At 36.5% G+C, this 18,598-nt stretch overlaps 2 protein-coding genes across 3 annotated transcripts in view; one reads left to right on the forward strand and one right to left on the reverse strand.

Annotated features, from left to right (window-relative positions):
* Window positions 1-10,592, forward strand: part of kcnab1a (potassium voltage-gated channel subfamily A regulatory beta subunit 1a) — a 144,512-nt gene extending 133,920 nt beyond the window's left edge. For both annotated transcript variants that reach the window (XM_030152205.1, XM_030152206.1), the window contains exons 10-14: window positions 1,121-1,241; window positions 2,548-2,642; window positions 6,991-7,111; window positions 7,548-7,636; window positions 9,758-10,592. In XM_030152205.1, the coding sequence (XP_030008065.1) occupies window positions 1,121-1,241; window positions 2,548-2,642; window positions 6,991-7,111; window positions 7,548-7,636; window positions 9,758-9,847 (516 nt within the window). In that variant the 3' untranslated portion in view covers window positions 9,848-10,592. The remainder of the gene's footprint in view (window positions 1-1,120; window positions 1,242-2,547; window positions 2,643-6,990; window positions 7,112-7,547; window positions 7,637-9,757) is intronic.
* A 4,415-nt stretch (window positions 10,593-15,007) lies between these two features.
* On the reverse strand, window positions 15,008-17,925 carry ssr3 (signal sequence receptor, gamma). Its single transcript, XM_030153117.1, has 5 exons — window positions 17,713-17,925; window positions 17,155-17,281; window positions 15,805-15,903; window positions 15,500-15,631; window positions 15,008-15,296 (listed from the first exon to the last, which is right to left on the reverse strand). The coding sequence occupies exons 1-5, from the start codon at window positions 17,843-17,845 to the stop codon at window positions 15,230-15,232; spliced, it is 558 nt and encodes a 185-aa protein (XP_030008977.1). The 5' UTR covers window positions 17,846-17,925; the 3' UTR covers window positions 15,008-15,229.
* Window positions 17,926-18,598: the final 673 nt, after the last annotated feature.

The following is an 18,598-nucleotide window of genomic DNA, read 5'->3' on the forward strand; positions in this document are numbered from 1 at the left end:
ACCTAGATAACTCTTTATCAAGTGAATTGAGCTAGGAAGCCATATATGCATTAATTATGATAGTCCTAAAGCCTAATACCTTTAGGATCAATGTTAAAAGCTTATTATCTTTTACTACCTTGAACACACTGCTTTTTCACAGAGAAAAAATTGGAGGAGAAATGAAAAACAGACTACATGATTAAAGTAAATGATGAAAGGAAGTTTTTCACAGAGGAACAGTTGTGTCCTTCAGCATTGTTTCCTCTTCTTGTAGGAATCTGCTTCCCCCTTCAGCTCTACAACAATGGAAATGAACTCCTAATGTGACATTGAAGGACCTAACAGCCATTCTCTCCTCTCCATTTCGTGTCTTTATCACCCTCCCTCTCTAACTACAGCACGACGTGTTGACATGCTCTCCCTGTGATCACAGTGAAAGGGAGCAGATATCTTTGTAGAACACCAGCCTACATGAAAGCTGTGTAATTTAGATAGCATCAATAATGAAGGGCGGTAAATACTGCTTCTAAGTGTACGTGACAAGGCAGCAGTACAGTATAACCCACACACATGTTCCTGCACACACAGGCTCGGGGTACATGACACGGCTTTCAGAACCAAAGGGCAGTTTTTAATTTGCACGCTGAGTGGCAGCACAGTGTAACACTTGCATTATGCTGAACGGATCCCGCCTGCTACCATTTTTGCATCTTGACATGTGTTTCACTGCAGGAGACTACAAAATAAAGGAGCAGGGAATGTTTAATTTAAAAAAAAAAAAAAAAAGCTCTGCATGTGTGTGGATCTGTCTTCTAAAGGACATGGAAATCCAGATAAAAAGAAAAAAAAGAAGCGCATGAGGAAATCTGAATATGAGACCTTAGAGCGTTATGATATGGAATATTGATTTGGTGTCTTACTGTGAGCTGTGCATGTAAATTTGTGCCAACCTTCCTCAAAATGATTACCACCCTCCTTCTCCTATGTGTTTATCACATCAGTATCTATCTCATCAGAGCAGCAAGGAACAGGCTGTGAGCTCCAAGTAGTAGCAACACAATTATAAAAACATGAAACCTAAGATTCATCTGTCTAACAGCTATCCTTTTTTTTTCTTTCTTTTTTTTTTCTCTTGTAGGAAGCATACTCGGTGGCAAGACAGTTTAATCTGATCCCTCCGGTGTGTGAGCAGGCAGAGTATCATCTCTTCCAGAGGGAGAAAGTAGAAGTGCAATTGCCTGAACTTTACCATAAGATAGGTAAGTGTTACTTATGCATGTGTGAATTATCCTGCTGAAACCCAGCAATGCTTTTTTGTCCTCTGGAATGGACAAGAAAAAAAAAAAAATCTACTGAAAAAGATATTATATATATGTATGTGGATGCTTCTATGAAACTGGGTACATTTTGGTACCTGGCACTTTGTCAGCTTTTTAGACCCAATAATAAGAGAAATTTAGACATATTTCCCCCCAGGACCTCAGATAATTGCAAAAAAATTATACTCTTGCTCTGAGCCATCCCAAAATTAATGAATTTTTAATCAAATATTGGGGCCAAAAATAGGACCAAAATTGGGACATGAAAAGCTTCCTAGGTGTCAGTGCATTTGATTTGGAAAACATGGCTTGAAATGGTCTTATATACTGCTAGAAATAAAGACACTGTGTTAAATTTGATGATCCTAGTGGTTTTTCTAATCCAGACATGTGAGTTTTTTTATGAATCGCCAGTCTCATTCCAGGTTTTGTACGTAACCCATTGTGTCCACTTGCGTTACATGCAGAACCTGCCCAGTTAAACGCATATAAATCGCGAATCATTTTGCAACAGTGGTTATTTTTGTTAAACACTCTGTCTTGCATAATTAATTCAATTCCCAAAATATACCTTTGAGAGAATAAAGAGATATTCAAAAAAATAGTAGCGCATAATTTTTGTGTCCTTCTGACTGTGTTACACGCACATTTTTGTATTAAATATAATGTAAAATAATATAAAAATGTGTTTTACCTGAAAAACAGTTTCTCTTTTATCTCAGTATGTATTTATTTTTTAAAATAGGTCCAAAGTACTTCCAAACTTGCTTCGTAACATTAATCTAAATCTGGTTTGAATTTTAGCCCCCATGTCCTGTTTTTAGGGACCAGTTTCATAAAAGCACCCATATATATGTAAAGAAAAATAAATGTGTTTGAAAAAACTGTTGCATCATGCTTTTTCCAATTAAGGCAATTATTTCATGCAAAACAGCCACAGTGTTTACTTACTGGGTCTCAGGAGGTTATGTTAGATTAATCTATTTCACTTGATATTGAAATGAAAAGTTAGCACCAACATGTTATGGTCAGAATTCCAACACTCACTTCATTAAAAATGAGAAAATAAATAAGGATTCAGAATTAAACAAATAAAGGGCTTTCTGTTGCTGATTTTCACAGTGTTTTAATAAGCTCTCATACATTTTCACCTTTCCTTGCATCATTCTCACACATTTTGTCACACTTATTCTTTCAATACAAACCCCTCCTTCTGTTTGACTTCCTATGGTCTCCATGGTGACAGGAGTTGGAGCGATGACGTGGTCACCGCTGGCGTGCGGCATCATCACAGGAAAATATGAAAATGGCATACCTGAATCATCCAGGGCCTCAATGAAGGTAACCAAGTGACCCTCATCACTGCTTTGAGCGTGAAACATGAAACATCAGGGTTACTCTTACTCGGTCCTTGACAGAAAACCTGTGTGAATCAAAGTGAAAGAAACAGTCTGAAAAAACCCTCAAGCATTTTTTAATCCTTCACAATAAATCAAGCAACATGGTGCTTTTTTATAAAGATTCATTGTAACTATTATTCAGCAAGGCAGATGCTTTTAGTCAGGGCTGGAGAAGTTGTTTGGCTGAGTTTTCTATGATTCTGAAAATCTGAAAAGGATGAATTCATAAGACTTCATACATAATCAGTACCATTTAACATAACTGGAAAGTTCATCTAACAAATCAGATATTTATGTAAAGTTTAATAATTTAAGTAACGATTGTTGATTTTAATATAAGATGCCATTAAGTCTAAAAACTGCTCATAGAGGTTCAGGTTCTACAGTGGTAAAATCTAGTTAAGGATGAAGAGACTGGACCTTAACACTGCTTTGTCTGATGAAGCTGAGGGTTAATGTGTGGGATAATGTCTGGTAGATATCCACTCTGTGCCAGTGTCACTCAAATATGACAAACGCATGATCCAGAAAGGATGAGATTAACACTGTTGCTTCACAGCAAGAAGGTCCTGGGTTTAATTTCAGGAGTTTGCATGTTCTCCCTGTGTCTGCGTGGGTTCTCTCCAGGTTCCAGCTTCCTCCCACCGTCCAAAGACATACACCTTAATAGGTTAACTGGTCAATCTAAGTCACCTATAGGTGTGACTGTGAGAATGAATGGTTGTGTGTCTGTTTAACCCCTTTCTGCCCAAACCAAAGCAGATGCTAATTTAAGTAGCGATTGTTGATTTTGATATAAGATGCCATAGCTATGATGCATATTAGTAACTTTAGACATACTTGGTATAATACCAATGTAACAGATTTTCCAATCCAAACAAAACAGAAACAAGCGGTGCCAGGCACGACAAACCCCGCCCCTCTCACATATTGTAGCTTATTTTGGCATCGATCCAGCTGATGTCATCATGTCTATACGTGTGCTGATGTCAGCATATCAATTGTCTCTATATATGTGCTGAGTTTGAAGTACATTGAAACTAAATTTATGTTTTATAGACATATGAAATTTTGCCCATTAGAAGTAAATGGGAGAAAAAAAATATTTAAAAAATTCATAAAAAATTTGAACTTTGACCTACTTTTCCCAAAATGTAACCACATGTATTCTGGGTAACTGACTATCTATAAACCCAATTTCATATGAATTCAACCAACAGTTTTGCTGCTACAGACATTTGAAATTTCACCCATTATATTATATACCCATTAAGCTTGTAGACCTGTGGGGATCCACGGGTTCTAGGTGTGCTAGTTTTTATGCTGTCATGTATTTGTGCATGCTGTACTGCATTTGTCCAGCAGTCACCGCCAAATCATTGTGAGTACAGCAACGTGATTGTAAGACCACTGTATTCCAAAATTACTGTCTCCCAAAATATTGGTCCTATCAGCTTGCCTTTTTCGCTAGTTTGCTCCTTGACCAAAAACACATAAATATGCCAAACTGCATCAGTCAGCTCTTTCCAGATTTTGTGTGATTTTGTGTTTACACATTCACACATGCACGCATGCACGCACACATACAGAAGTCACTTAGCTTTTATAATATAGATGAAGGGAAAAAAGAATTTAAAAATTCATTAAAAATTTGAACTGTGACCTACTGTTCCCAAAATGTTATCAGATCTATTCTGGGTGACTGGCAATCTGTAAACCCAATTTGGTATGAATTCAACTAATAGTTTTGCTGCTAGAGTGTTAACATCAAACAAACAAGCAAACTGAAGCAACAACAATAGCCCTTGCCTCCCCTTGAGGGGATGGGGTAATTATCCAAATGCCAGTAAAATATCATGAAAGTAATAACCTCGTTACTGAAACAGGGCTTTGAAACTGATCCATGAACATCAGAGATCATTGGTACATATACAGTATATATTCAGAAAGAATGTTGAGTGGCACCTCATTACAAAAACAGTGGAAAAATATATTGACACAAATTTGTGACGACTTTCAAGGGGACATGTCGGCCCTGTGATGAAGAGCCAACGCATCCAGGGTGTCTTGAGGATAAAGTGGTTCAGAAACTGAGTGGATGAATGAACAATCTGGGAACTCTGTGGAAGACATAGAAAAATGTAAAAATGTTCTTCATTATAATGGGCATGCACAACTGAAATGTAATAACTTACAGATTATTTACCATGCAAAATATAACCATTTTAATCACTTCATCAAAGAAATGGACCATGTTACATTTGATTACTTTTTGATCACTTTTGAAAGCTGGTTTAAAATGGATAATAAAGTTAAAGAGTCCTAAAACAAATTAAACCAGGGTGTGTAAATATCACCGCAGTGAAGCTGTCAAACTGCTGGTGTTACACTTTAATCAAAAAAACATACTTTGACTTGTTTGGCAGATGAGAGGGGATACAAAATCAGGAAAAAATAACCAATCAACAACAGTGATCAAAATGTTAATGGAGTCATGTAGATGCAGAGACAGCTCCTTGTAAGCTGTCCTACTTTAGATGGTGTTAAAATCAGATTTGTCCCCACGGTTTTGCTGACTGTGTTGTCAGGAAATGTGAAGAGGGAAGTCCAACTCATCAAAATATATTTGGCATAAAGATTTTGTATATTTGGATATAACAACTTTGTATTGTACCTTTTTGATTGAAACTTGAACCCATAAAGACCCAAACATCAACTGTCAACCAAAATCATCTGCTGATCTAAACTGTTTAACACCTGTCAATCCACTAATCCTATCAATACATGTAAATAATTGGTGTAAAATACAGTTCGTCACCTTTTCATGGTCGTCAGATTTGACCCATTTGGACATTCAGGGGCTCCATAGGGAACATGGAAACACCATCATCTTCTACAACATTGATTCACCAGTAAAACCCATGGAGTTTGATAAAGTTGTTGTACAGTTGATGGAGACACTTGTTTTTATGTTCAATTATTGATATCTCTGCTCAAAAAGTCACTTTTTCTTCAGTTTTCTCTGTTTTTGATATGATAACCCTCAGTTTTAATCTGAGTTTTTATGAACATCTAGATGATGAGTTAGTCAAATATAGAAAAATATCATATTTTCACTGAACCCCCCCCCCCCCCACACACACAAAAAACATAGGATAATATTGTATTAAATAGTGATAAATCATTTAAGACCCAGTGCTACTTTTGCGGCAGTTCTCCAATGAATTTTTCTCTATTTCTACCTTGTTTAACTGATTTATCACCATTTTTTAAATAATGTTATCCTCTGTTTGCATTTTTGGTGTAAATCATTTATTTTCCTATATTTAATTCACAGATCATGTAGAGGTTCATAAAACTCTGAATAAATTCAAAGTTAATTGTATCAAAACAGAGAAAAAAAAAGTTACTTTTTCTGCAAAGATATTGCTAACTGAATGTAAAAACAAGTGTGTCCATCCACTGTCATTGATCTAACTCCATTGGTTTTACTGGTGAATCAATGTTGTAGAAGATGACAGTGTTACTATGTTCACTACAGAGCCTCTGAACGTCCAAATGGGTCATATCTGATGACCATGAAAAGATGAATAACTGTATTTTACACCAGTTATTTACATGTATTGATAGGATTAGTGGATAAACAGGTATTAAAGAGTTTATATCTGTAGATGGTTTGTGTCACCGGTGGATGTTTGGGTCTTTATGGGTTAAGAAAGATGAAATAGCGAGAAAAATTCATTTGGGTACTGCCACAGAAGTAGCACTGGGTCTTTATTGACTAAATACTGCCATATATTTATTCCTTGTAACTGTGTCAGATTAAAATTGCATTTAGTTCGTAGATGAATTTCTTAATCTCCTACACCAGCCATAATCACTCTCCATCACTTTTGTAAATAGTCTACTCATGCCCGGTACACCTAGTAACACTAGACACATATTTGTAATAGTTTAATCCATAAAATTGAGATGAGGTCGTATCCCTTAATACTCCACTAGGACATAGAGTTTTAGGTGGCATAAAAGTTTTAGAAGTCATTACGACAACTTTAAAGCACATGATCAGTCAGCATACCACACAGAATTTGCTTACACAGATAACTCTAAGTCATGTCTGCTGCACCATAAATTTGTTACTGCAGTCGATAATGTTACATTATACAACAAACTAGAGGGTTCGGAGTTAGTCAGCGCCCTGTCCATCCTCTGGCTCTTATCTCTATTTTATACATCAGTGCTTCACTCAGGCTCTCATCTTAACACTGCGTCTCCCTCATCCCTGGCAGTCGTACCAATGGCTGAAGGAGAAAATAGTGAGTGAAGATGGAAGGAAGCAGCAGGCCAAGCTGAAAGAACTCAACCACATCGCAGAGAAGCTGGGCTGCACCCTGCCTCAACTGGCTGTGGGTAAGACTTCAGACGCCTCGAGCACAGCTTTGAAACCAGACAGCAGCATTTTAATGCAGACCTGACCATACAGCCTCTTTACAACGTCTGTGTCTGCCTATTATTTGTCTTATGGGTCTGGGTTTGTCTCCAGCTTCCCACAAGCACATGAACAAATCAATTATAATGTGTCATTGTTGTCCTCCATCATTACTCACCTAGCTGGGAAATTAACTCAAGATGAATAACTGGCAGTAATTGAAAGTTAAAACTGGGAGTAAAGGCAGCAGCAGATAAATTAATAATGAATGGTGTATAAATTATAATGCGCATTCAAGAAAAACAAGCAACAAAGGTCAAATGCTCTGTTGAACCACTTAAGGCAGTGGTCTGGGTTTTTGGCAGTAAGGCGCCATCAAGTGGACGATAAAAAAACAGCTGTTCTTTCTCTCGTCAGCATGGTGTTTACGAAACGAAGGGGTGAGCTCAGTCCTCCTGGGAACATCCAATCCAGAGCAGCTCACAGAGAACCTGGGGGCCATACAGGTGAGAACATGTCGAATCACACTCTATCTGTGTTAAACCCCACTGTCTGCTGAGTTTCTGTATAGCTCCACTATTCTCCTCTTCTATTGATTAATGGATCAGAAAGCCACCCTGTGTCTGTGTCTGTATTCATCTGTTACTGTACTCTGTGTGTTTTTATTTGTAAATATATTTGTACTTGTGTTTCTGTGAAAATGATGATATTGACACCCAGGTGTTGTTGTAACACTGAAGAGTTTATATTTAACCCTAAACCGAGCAGGTTTATTGTTGAATGTCAAACAAGAATATGTAGTCGCTGGCCACTTTATTAGGTACATCTATTCCTTTTGAATTATAAATACCTAATAGGGCAGTCACATGGCAGCAACTCAGTGCATTTAGATATGTAGACATGATCAAGGTGGTCTCAAACCAAGTATCAAAATGGAGATAGACTGGTTTCACTGTTTCAGAAACTGCAGATCAATTGGGATTTTCACACACAACCATCTCTAGGATCAAGAAAGAAAATATCCAATTAGCAGCAGTTCTCTCAGTGAAAATGCCAGAGGTTAGTGGAGAATGGCCAGACTAGGTTACAACCAAGGCATGTGGTGGAGCATCTATGAACTCACAACATGTGGAACTTTTGAAGCAGATGGGCTACAGCAGCATATACATATACACTGAACGGCCACTTTATTAGGCACACGTGGTACCAGCAAGGTGTGTATACGAGAGGGCTTCAAAACATGTGTAGTAAAAGAATATAACTTTGACCTGGTTTAAATCCCATGGCCTTCAGTGTTACACAGATGGACTTAAAGGATGGTATCAATACTTACAGAACTGTATTGACCTGGATGGAGTATATCATTAGCCTCATAGAGTCATATTTATTGTAACTAACAATTTTTTTTTAATTTTACTACCCTAACACTGCTTCATTTTTCATCATTGGTTATAATCTGAAAAAATATATGACAGGCAATTATGCTATTAGGCTAACAACTAAACATCATAACTTAAACCCTTATTTTTCAACTGTTCTTTTACCACTAACTTTTTTAACCCTTTCATACATACTGGTCACTCCAGTAGACAGCTATTCTACAGCTGTTCTCTTGTATATTCATGGATTTTGTTGTTCTTTTCGTTTTTTGGTTGTTTTTTTTTTTTTTTTTTTAACACATATCTTTATTAAAGTTTTAAGACACTACATATCTTTTCTGACATGAACTGGTAACATTATGTAGATCTCTCCTGAGCATAAACCCCCAGAATCACAAGCCCTCCCCAAAGTTTTCACACTATTTATCACTAAATTCATGTTTCTGTGCGTCAAAAATTAAACGTGTGGTGTCCAGCTGAGTGGACATTTTTGCAACTTAATGAAAAATAGGTTCATATGAATTTTTTTTTCATTATTATTTTTTTTAATGTATTTTTAATTTATTTTCATTATTTTTATTATTTTTTTATTTTTTATTTTTTTATTTTTTTTTTTTTTTTCAGAAGAAATTTTTCAGTTGCATTGTCTTTTTTCATGCCTAAAGAGGAATAAAAACTCTCAGGAAAAGTTTTTGATTAAGGTTCTCATAATTTGTGCATGAAAGGGTTAATCCCCTTTGTGTATATATAGTCACGGAATTTTTTTTTAGACCGCTCTTGTTTTCTTCAGTTTCTTGTTCATTTTAATGCCTGGTACAACTAAAGGTACATTTGTTTGGACAAATATAGTGATAACAACAAAAACACCTCATAACAGTTTAATTTCAGAGCTGATATTTATCCATTTTCCATGGTTTTCTTGATAATAACCAAAATCACTTCAGTTCTTACATCAATAGCTATGGCCTTATACTGACATAAACAGTGCTTTAAGGCATTCCATGTTTTCTTTTCTGTCTGTTTAAGTCACATGATACACACAGGAGTTAGTACTTGATTGCATAACCATTGTTTTTGATGACTTTTGATGGTCTAATAATTTTTTCCACAACTGTATATGTTATATTGGTATTAAGCGGTGTCACATATCTATTTGTACCCAGATATAAAAAGAGACTCTTCTTTTTCTTCTTCTTTTTCGTCTTTCTCTTCCATATGTCTGGTCATCCTCCGTCTGCCCTCCCCCAGGTCCTTCCTAAGATGACCTCTCACATCGTGTCTGAAATTGACCACATCCTGGGTAACAGACCGTACAGTAAGAAGGACTACCGTTCTTAGACCAGGCTGGTGGACTGTCCTGAGGTCAGCTGTACCTACCTACTTACCACACTGCTACCATGGACCCACCGTTCAATGTTCAAGTCCATGGTTCTCTCTTTGGGCCCCACACAGCTCCAGCTCCAGCCCACTTCAGCCTGGAACAGATAGCCTTGCTAAACCCTAAATCGCATAACCTCGTCTGTTTGAGACGTGTCCCGCTCAGATCAGCTCTACCAGGTTCATCTCAGGTCCAGACCAGCTCAGCCAAGAAGCGCTTAACAAACGCAGCTTTTTTCAGCCAGCTTAATCTGAGTCTCACTACACTGTTAAGCACCCGTCCATTCAGATAACTATGCACAGCTTAGCCTACCCAGCATTCAGATCCTGTGCCATGCTGACACCATGTGGAGACCACCATGCATCTGTGTAGTTTATCTCCATTCAGGGGCCTCATCTGTGTATGAAATTAACAAAAATGAGCATCAGTTAATTGACTCTACATATTTCCTGCTATTCTAATGTCCCAGCCACAACCACAAACAATTTCTTTGAGCACAAAATCCATAATGAGCATATCCATGAAACTGACTGTAAAACATCTGTTCAAGCACCTTAGACTCATAAATCAGAGGTTCCTCAGGAAAGTGGACATGACGATGCCTCAGTTCCATAAACACCTTGAGTTGGTCAGTCAGTGCTTTGATTCGTTTCCTATGCAGATATAAAAAAAAAAAGAATCTTGGGTATGTTTTGGCATTTACCATAGTAATGATAAAATCACTTGCACACACTTGAAGAAAGCTTTATGAATTAGGCCTCAGTCAACAAATTAGCCTTCAACTTCCACCAAATGTATTCAGTCCTGCATTAGTATAGAACAGACTAGTCTTCAGTAGTTATGTAATGATATAGGCTGCAAATCCTGAGCGTATTAACCTACAGATGCATGTGTCCCCTGCTATAGTGTGCCTCTGCTTTTCTCTCTACAAAGAAACAGACTGTTGAAACAAGGAGTTTGGTAAAGTGTACTGCTTGCTCGTTTACTGTCGGTTCCCCCCCGTGAAGCAGAGGATTCCGGGACGTTGTGAGTCCCCAAGCATGTCGCACCCTGTGGTATTTTTGAGGAACTGCTGCTCTGTATCACTAGATGAAAGAAGAGAGAAGTAACACCTTGGAATAAAGTGGACTGCCTTTCTCTGTGTTTATACTGACGATGGGGATTCTCGTCTCCTTCTCCGTGAACTGAAACTGCATTGATGTTTGGTTAAACGAACTTCGCAGATACGGACTTGAGCAAATATTATTCTACTGTATGTAATGAAACAAAGGCTGACCTCCTGGCTTGTCTTGGTTATAATCACTGCGACAATTCCGTGTAAATGGCACGGACAGGCAGTGATTTTGGGATGTGGCAAAGATTACAGTATTTATTCTAGAGTAGTTAATAAATATAAAATTTATTTTGAGATATGTTTTTGTTTGGGAAATTATGAGGATGTTACATGTACATAAAATGTTAAGACATACCTTGTAACATAAGCAAAAGGATCTTGAAGCCTCACTTTCATATGAGGACTTTACTGTACTGTATGGCTCATAAACATATAAATATATATATAAGTTGTAAATAGAGTTACTTTGTCACTCCTCTGCAGTATCATTGCACCAGCTGCAGTGTTTGAGTCACTCTTCAGCCCATCCTAGTCCGGCCAGGCTTCATACCATCACAAATTAATTACTGTCTCCAGAACAAAATGTTCTAAAGAGCAAGTAGTTTTGTCTTATTGTTTTTGCATTGTGATGTCAGATTATAAAATCTGTAGTAATAACAGCATTATGTAAAGAATGAGCTTGTGTTATGAGAAATACGTAGGTAATGTGTATCCGTTCCAACTTAAGCATTGTTCACTGACTTAACAAATTAGTATCACTGATGAGGTGGATCCATTCTCAAGACTTTAAAGGTGTTGCCTTCATGCAATGTTGTTGTTGTTGTTCTTTTCCATCTGGAAAACAAGCCATCTCGGAGATCGGAAGTAAAGTTGGCCCGGTTTCAGCTGAGTCACTGTCTTGTCCTTGGTGCACACTGGTTGACTTGAAACACATACACACTCCAGATTTACATTAAAGCAGACTTCAGTCAGGTAAAGCTAGTCTGATCTTAGGGAATAAGACTATTTACATGGTTTACAGGGCGATGATGTGTTAAAACCACATGAAATGTTTATTTCTGTTTCCCCCTATAATTCATATTGTTTGTGGTGGAATCTAACTATGTACTGTAAGTACTTGAGTACAAATTTGAAGTATTTGCGCTTTACTTGAGTATTTTTATTGTTATGCAGCTTTATACATTTATTTAACTACATCTCAGAGGCACAAGTTGTATTTTTTACTCTACTGTTTGTCTGACCTCACCATCAGTTTAATATAAACTACATAAAGCAGTTAAAATGAGTTCAACATTAATCACCCACACTGTAAAATACATCATGCACCTGAATGCAACAGTAATATGAACTGGAAAACCTACATAAAAGTATAAACCATACCATGACATCCTATTCATTTCAAAGTTTGTGTTGACGCTTTTATTTAACCCTTAAAAACCTAGAACTATTTTTATGTTGACTTCCAAATAATTATTTTTTTACATTTAGCCATTCTTAATTATCACCATTCATTATAATATTATCATCTGCATTTTGCAAAAGAACAGATATTTTCCTGTATTTAATTTACTGATCACACAGATGTTCATAAAACAAAAGTTGCCCATAAAGTTTGTTTTCAGACACAATCCTCTTTTTATACCTATTTATACACATCAGTAATCACCTTTAATGAAGTGCAATGGTTATATACTTAGTTCTGGTTACACTTTATCTGTCACGAATTAATAACATTGTCACAATCATTTCATTTAAGCCATTTGTCAAAGATATTTATTGGTGAATCAATGAAAATTATGGTACAATGGCCAAGTGGAAAACCTCCTGTCTGATTTTATAATGGGCAGATTTCACTTTTGAAATAGCATTCTGCAAGTTTTGTTTTTTTTTCCTCAAAAAACTGCACTTTTCAGGTAGTGTGTTTTCTTTGCCCACTGTGGTGTTTCCACATCTGATGCCTCTGAAAAGCTGAGAAGCTGCATTTTACCTGAATTATCCAAATGTATTGGAAGGATTTGTGGTTCAAACGTTAATAAACATTTTAGATCAGACAGTAAATGCTTTTGGTCATTTGCAGCTGCTCAGATCTTTGATGGTTAGGTAAGGTTTTTATTTTTGGTTAATTGTACTTGAAGGGGAGGATTTATGGTGTGGTATTAGTAGTTTCACTCAAGTAAAGGATCTAAATACTTCTCCCACCACTTCTTATTAATTACACGTCAACAAGTCTCATTCTATTTGGCACCTCTCCCTGAAATCATTTGCTGTCACATAACATCACACAATAACGCTTTTAATTTGTGTGGAAGTCAACATGCCCGTGAGTCAGTGACCATGCTGGAACGTGGCCTGTCAATGTGTGTGGAGGTTTCTCTACCTGACAGAGTGCCTTGACTTGAGCTCCCACAGAGGAAAAATTCAGGGATGTCATTGTGAGTTGTTAAATGGTGTTTAGATGCTGTTGTGTAAAATGTGAGAATATTTATGCAGATCCTTATGTTAGATTTCAGATGGAATAGTCTAATCTAACTCTCCTTATCTGTGACTTGGACAGAAATAAAGCAGCAACACATTCACTAAACAGTTTGTACAGGAGGAAATTCTAGCAGAAAATAGTCAAAATAAAGGATCTCAACTTGTTTGTCTTATTCTGATGTACAACAGGTATTTGTGTGGTGCAAAATCCCTTAGCTCCAACTTGGCCTTTACTCAGACTTTTGCCCCCAAGCCCCTCCGACCCAAAAAATCTTCATATTTGCACAGTCACAAAATGATTTTTTTTTTAATCCGTACCACCTAACAGGCTTAGTCTAGAAGATAAAAAGCAATACAATATTGATGTTTCTACAGGTAACATGTTACAGAAGGTATTAATGTCTGTACTGAACTGGCTATACTTCACTTTCTAATTCTCAACTTTTTTTCATCCACACATTTGGGAGCAGGTCTAGAGGCCAAAATGGAAAACTACAATAAAATAAGCTGAATCAGAAGATGTGTTATCTTTGACCCAAGACTTATTGTTCTGTCATAAATCCATTTTGCAGAAAGATAATGTAATGTATGTAATCTATTCTACAGATTACTGTTTCTGAAAAGTGACATGCAAACCATCAGCGTTTTGTTTCTTCTCCTGAGCAGTGGTTTGTCTGTAAATAGTCTATATGAAAGTGTGACGATAAATAAATGCATTGCCAATGGAAACGGTGTCTGTCTTTCATTGGTGTCATCATATTTGTTTATCTAATCCACAGGTGTCAAACATGCGGCTCGGGGGCCAAATCCGGCCCGCCAAAGGGTCCAATCTGGCCAGCAGGATGAATTTGTGAAAGGTGAAAATTACACTGAAGATGGTATCAGTGGTTTCTAAATCCTTTTATTTCAGGTTCCACATACAGATACATAGTCCAATTAGATTTCAAGTGGGTCATACTAGTAAAATATTATCATCATAACCTATAAATAGTGACAACTCCAAATTTTCTTTATTTTTCTGGTGTAAAAAAGTAAAATTACATGAAAATGTTTGCATTACCAAACTATACTTTTACAAAAATGTGAATAACCTGAACAAATATGAACAAACGGAAATGTCTTTAGAAAAGTAGATGCAATTTTACCAATATTCTGCCTGTTACTAATGTTTTGTGCGATTGTAATGAACATGTGTAAATGATAAACTGATAAACCGAGGCAGAATATTGCTAAAATTGCATTTATTTTTCTTAAGACAATTCAAGTTGTTCATGTTATTCAGATTTTAAGGAAACTTTCTAGACGTAAACCTGATCATAATATAATTTTACTTTTTTTTCACTGTTATTATTTTACTGGTCCGGCCCACTGGAGATCAAATTGGGCTGAATGTGGCCCCTGAACTAAAATGAGTTTGACACCCCTGATCTAATCCAATGAATGTTGAGATGATTTTACAAAGAGATGAATGAATTTATGATTAAACAGTCAAAAATGCCTTCTATAAAAGCACAGCGAACTCAACACAGAGGACAAGTATATCTGGTCGCTTTTATTGTTACAAAAAACAGAAATACAGACCTGGAGAGAGACCCTCCAGACATTTGATCATGAATTTCATGAAGTTGAAATGTGATATTCAAATCCCACTCAAACCCCGTTCCTGACTTTACTGAAAAACCATATATTGCACCCCCTTATTTAGCCCCTTCCTCTCCTCCTATCAAACCCCTCCCTTTATTTTTGCATTCCTTTATTTGGATCCTGTAGACAACAAAGCGATGAGTCCTGATGAAGCGCTGATTGACAAAATGTAGTTGCTGGAAAAAAAATAGGTTAAGGCAAAAACACAGTGGAATGAAAATGTGTGAAATCCAAAGAGCGATAACAGCTAGGCTGATAGAACTCTAAAATACATATGTCTAAAAATAAGCATTTTCGTACAGTGTTTAAGGTTTCTAGTCTAGCCTGATCAGTGCTGTGTGGAATTTGTGCTGAAAATTTACAGAATTTAAAAGGATACACAGTGGGATTGAAGTTCTTCAGCAAGAAGAAAGAGGCAACGATGACAAGGACAAGGAAGAGAGTGTTGTTGTAGAAGATGGAGAAGGTGGTTGCCTCGTAGTCAGCAACCTCGTTCTTCTTCCACAGGATTCTGGGAAAAAAAGCAAGAAAAGAGAAACTCAGTAACTTGGATCATCAGTGGTGTGAAGAATAAAAACTCAAACCTTTCCATCAATAAATCCATAACAGAAGACACATTCTACAAGTCTGCTTCTCCAAAATAGGGGCATTTAAGCCAATTGTGAAAGATGCTGCATATTTTACCTCTCGTCTTTCTCCTTGCGGGACATCTTGCGGTTGTCTGCCTCAGAAAGCTTCCTGGTCACCTCCTTTGACACAGCATCCTCTCGTTTCTGGGCAACTCTGCAGGAACAAGGAATGAGTGGGAGATTTTTGTGAAACTCCACATAAAACAATACTGTAATGGGTCATGGGGTTTTAAGAAATTAAATTCATTCTTCCTAGATCTGTTATGAAAGCATATTACAACCCATTTCATATCAGGAGTCTGGACTTTGCTAGTGCTGCCAGCATTATACATTATTGTGCAGCTGAGATATTTCCTAATGACATTGTGCCCCAAGTGCATTAGTTGACCATTTTCTTGTACATGGTGTAGAACGGGGGTGTCAAACTCACTTTAGGTCAGGGGCCAAATCCTCCTAATATGATCTGCAGTGGGCCGGACCAGTGAATTAGTAACATAATAATATATAAATAATGGCAACTCCAAACATTTCAATGTATTTTATAATGAAAAAAGTAAAATTACATTATGGAAACGTTTACATCTATAAACTGTCCTTTTAAAAATGTGAATAACATGAAGAACCATGAAAAAACTGAAATTTATTAAGAAAAATAAGTGCAATTTTAACTCTAATCTGCCTCTGCTTATCATTTGTAAATGTGCATTACAAGTTACAGATTACAATGGATCTGCAAATTTACAAAATATTTTACTAACTGGCAGAAAATTAGTAAAATTGCATTTATTTCTCTTAACACATTTCTAGAATTTCATATTTTTTGTGAGAGGCTAGTTTGTAAATTTACAAATTTTCATCTAATTACACTTTTTTTACACTAAAACAGTGGAAAAATTTTGAATTGTCATTATTTGTAGGTTTTTAATGGTAGTATTTTACTGATCTGACCCACTTGAGACTACAGTAGGGCTTTATCTGGGCCCTAAAGTAAAACCATTGACTGTTAATATCTTCAGTGTAATTTTTGCATTTCACAAATTCATCCTATGGGCCGGAATTGGCCCCCGGGCCGCATGTTTGACACCTGTGGTGTAGAAGGTATCAACTTCATCATTTTCAACAGGTGTCAACAAAGTATAGTCTAAATCATTTTAAGTTGTAAAAAAGATTTCAACAGATTTTAAAACCTAAGGTTCAGATAGTATTAAAAGTGTAAAGCCTTTTTTTGAAGTCACATAGACACCAACAATGTACAAGCATCAAGATACAATACAATATAATACAATAGAGAATCAAATATAACAATATTCTGTATGAGACTTTTACTCTAACTGGCTTTTAACAGAATCACACATTACACACAAGTAAACAAAGAGAATTTTGCATGGAGTGTTTTCCTTCTTACTTGTGTTTGAGCACAAATTTGACGTTCTTGTAGGCGAAGGCCACAAGGTAGGTGCTGACCAGAGTCATCACAGCATATAGAACTGCAGACTGGACCAGGTCCATGTGCCAAATCCTCCAGAACAACCCTAGAAACAATAAGACAGTCATTCTATTGCTATTTTACATAAATGATATCAAGTCAGAGGAGTCCAGCATATGGTTAAGCTGCTTCTTTTTAAAACAATAACACAAAAACTCCAAAAATTAAGTTAAGATTGGTGATGCATTGTGATTTTTGACAAGTTATTCATATAAATCTGCAATGACTGAAATATTCTGTATGATAGATCTGAGCTGTATTAGGACAACAACTTAGCATCAAACTTGACTAAGCTAAGGTTAGTGACACCTTCGAACATATTCTGGCTATCTTTTTGTAAATTACGGGTGTATTACTATGTTGTTATATAAAAAGTTGCTCTAATTATGCATCCTCACATCATTCATTTAGTTATTTTATTCACTTCATTGATAAGGTAGCAGGTTAGCTATCTAGTTAGCCGCTAGCTGTACTCACAGATAGGAATGGCAGAAACGATGAGTGCATTTCCATAAAACAGAGCCGTAGACTTTGCCGACAGGTTTCTGCTGAAGTCCTGGAGGAGAAGGTCTTCCTCTGACTGCTGTTTGCTGCCGCCTTTGGGTGCCATGTCTGCGGATTGCCCGGCCTGTGTGTTACTCTGTTCTGAACACAAGAGGACTGACACGTCGGTGAATGAGAAGAAGAGAGACGCGTCAGCATAAACCCGGAAACACTGCCACGGAACTCTTCTTCTACGGAGAAAAAAAGAGACGAGTTAGCTCACTGCTGCCCTCTAGAGGAAAATACAAACCAGCTCCTGGATCAGACTGTGTCAATAATAAAACCTCATAATTTACTGTTAAAGCAAATTAAGTTTTTACGATATTTTTTGATACAACAACAGGTGTATTTATTATTTATTTTCTTTCCGTTTATTTTAGCATCGTAGTTAAGTAAGCTAAACTGAGGGACGAAGAGTTTGTTCATAGATTCTTAAAAAACTCTTTAATTTTTTTCCCCCCAATGAGTTCATAAAGTTTGCTTGATCTTATAAAATATATCTGAATATTTCTTCCATCACTGTGTTTTGAAGGCTGAGTTGTTTTTTTTTTTTTTTACTATACTACCTTCAATCAAGCGCATAAGATTTAAAAACTTTTAAGAAGATATGAGACCACAAAACATGATCCGATTCATTCATATAGCATTCAAGAAAATCCCTGCAGCATAACAACAACAACAACAACAACAACATTATTATTATTATTATTATTATTATTATTATTATTAGTAGTAGTAGTAGTAGTAGTAGTAGTAGTAGTAGTAGTATTAGTAGTAGTAGTAGTATGAGTACTGGCATTACTATTAATACTATCATTAT

Source organism: Sphaeramia orbicularis, chromosome 13 (genome assembly GCF_902148855.1).
Source record: "Sphaeramia orbicularis chromosome 13, fSphaOr1.1, whole genome shotgun sequence".
NCBI classification, from domain to species: domain Eukaryota; kingdom Metazoa; phylum Chordata; class Actinopteri; order Kurtiformes; family Apogonidae; genus Sphaeramia; species Sphaeramia orbicularis.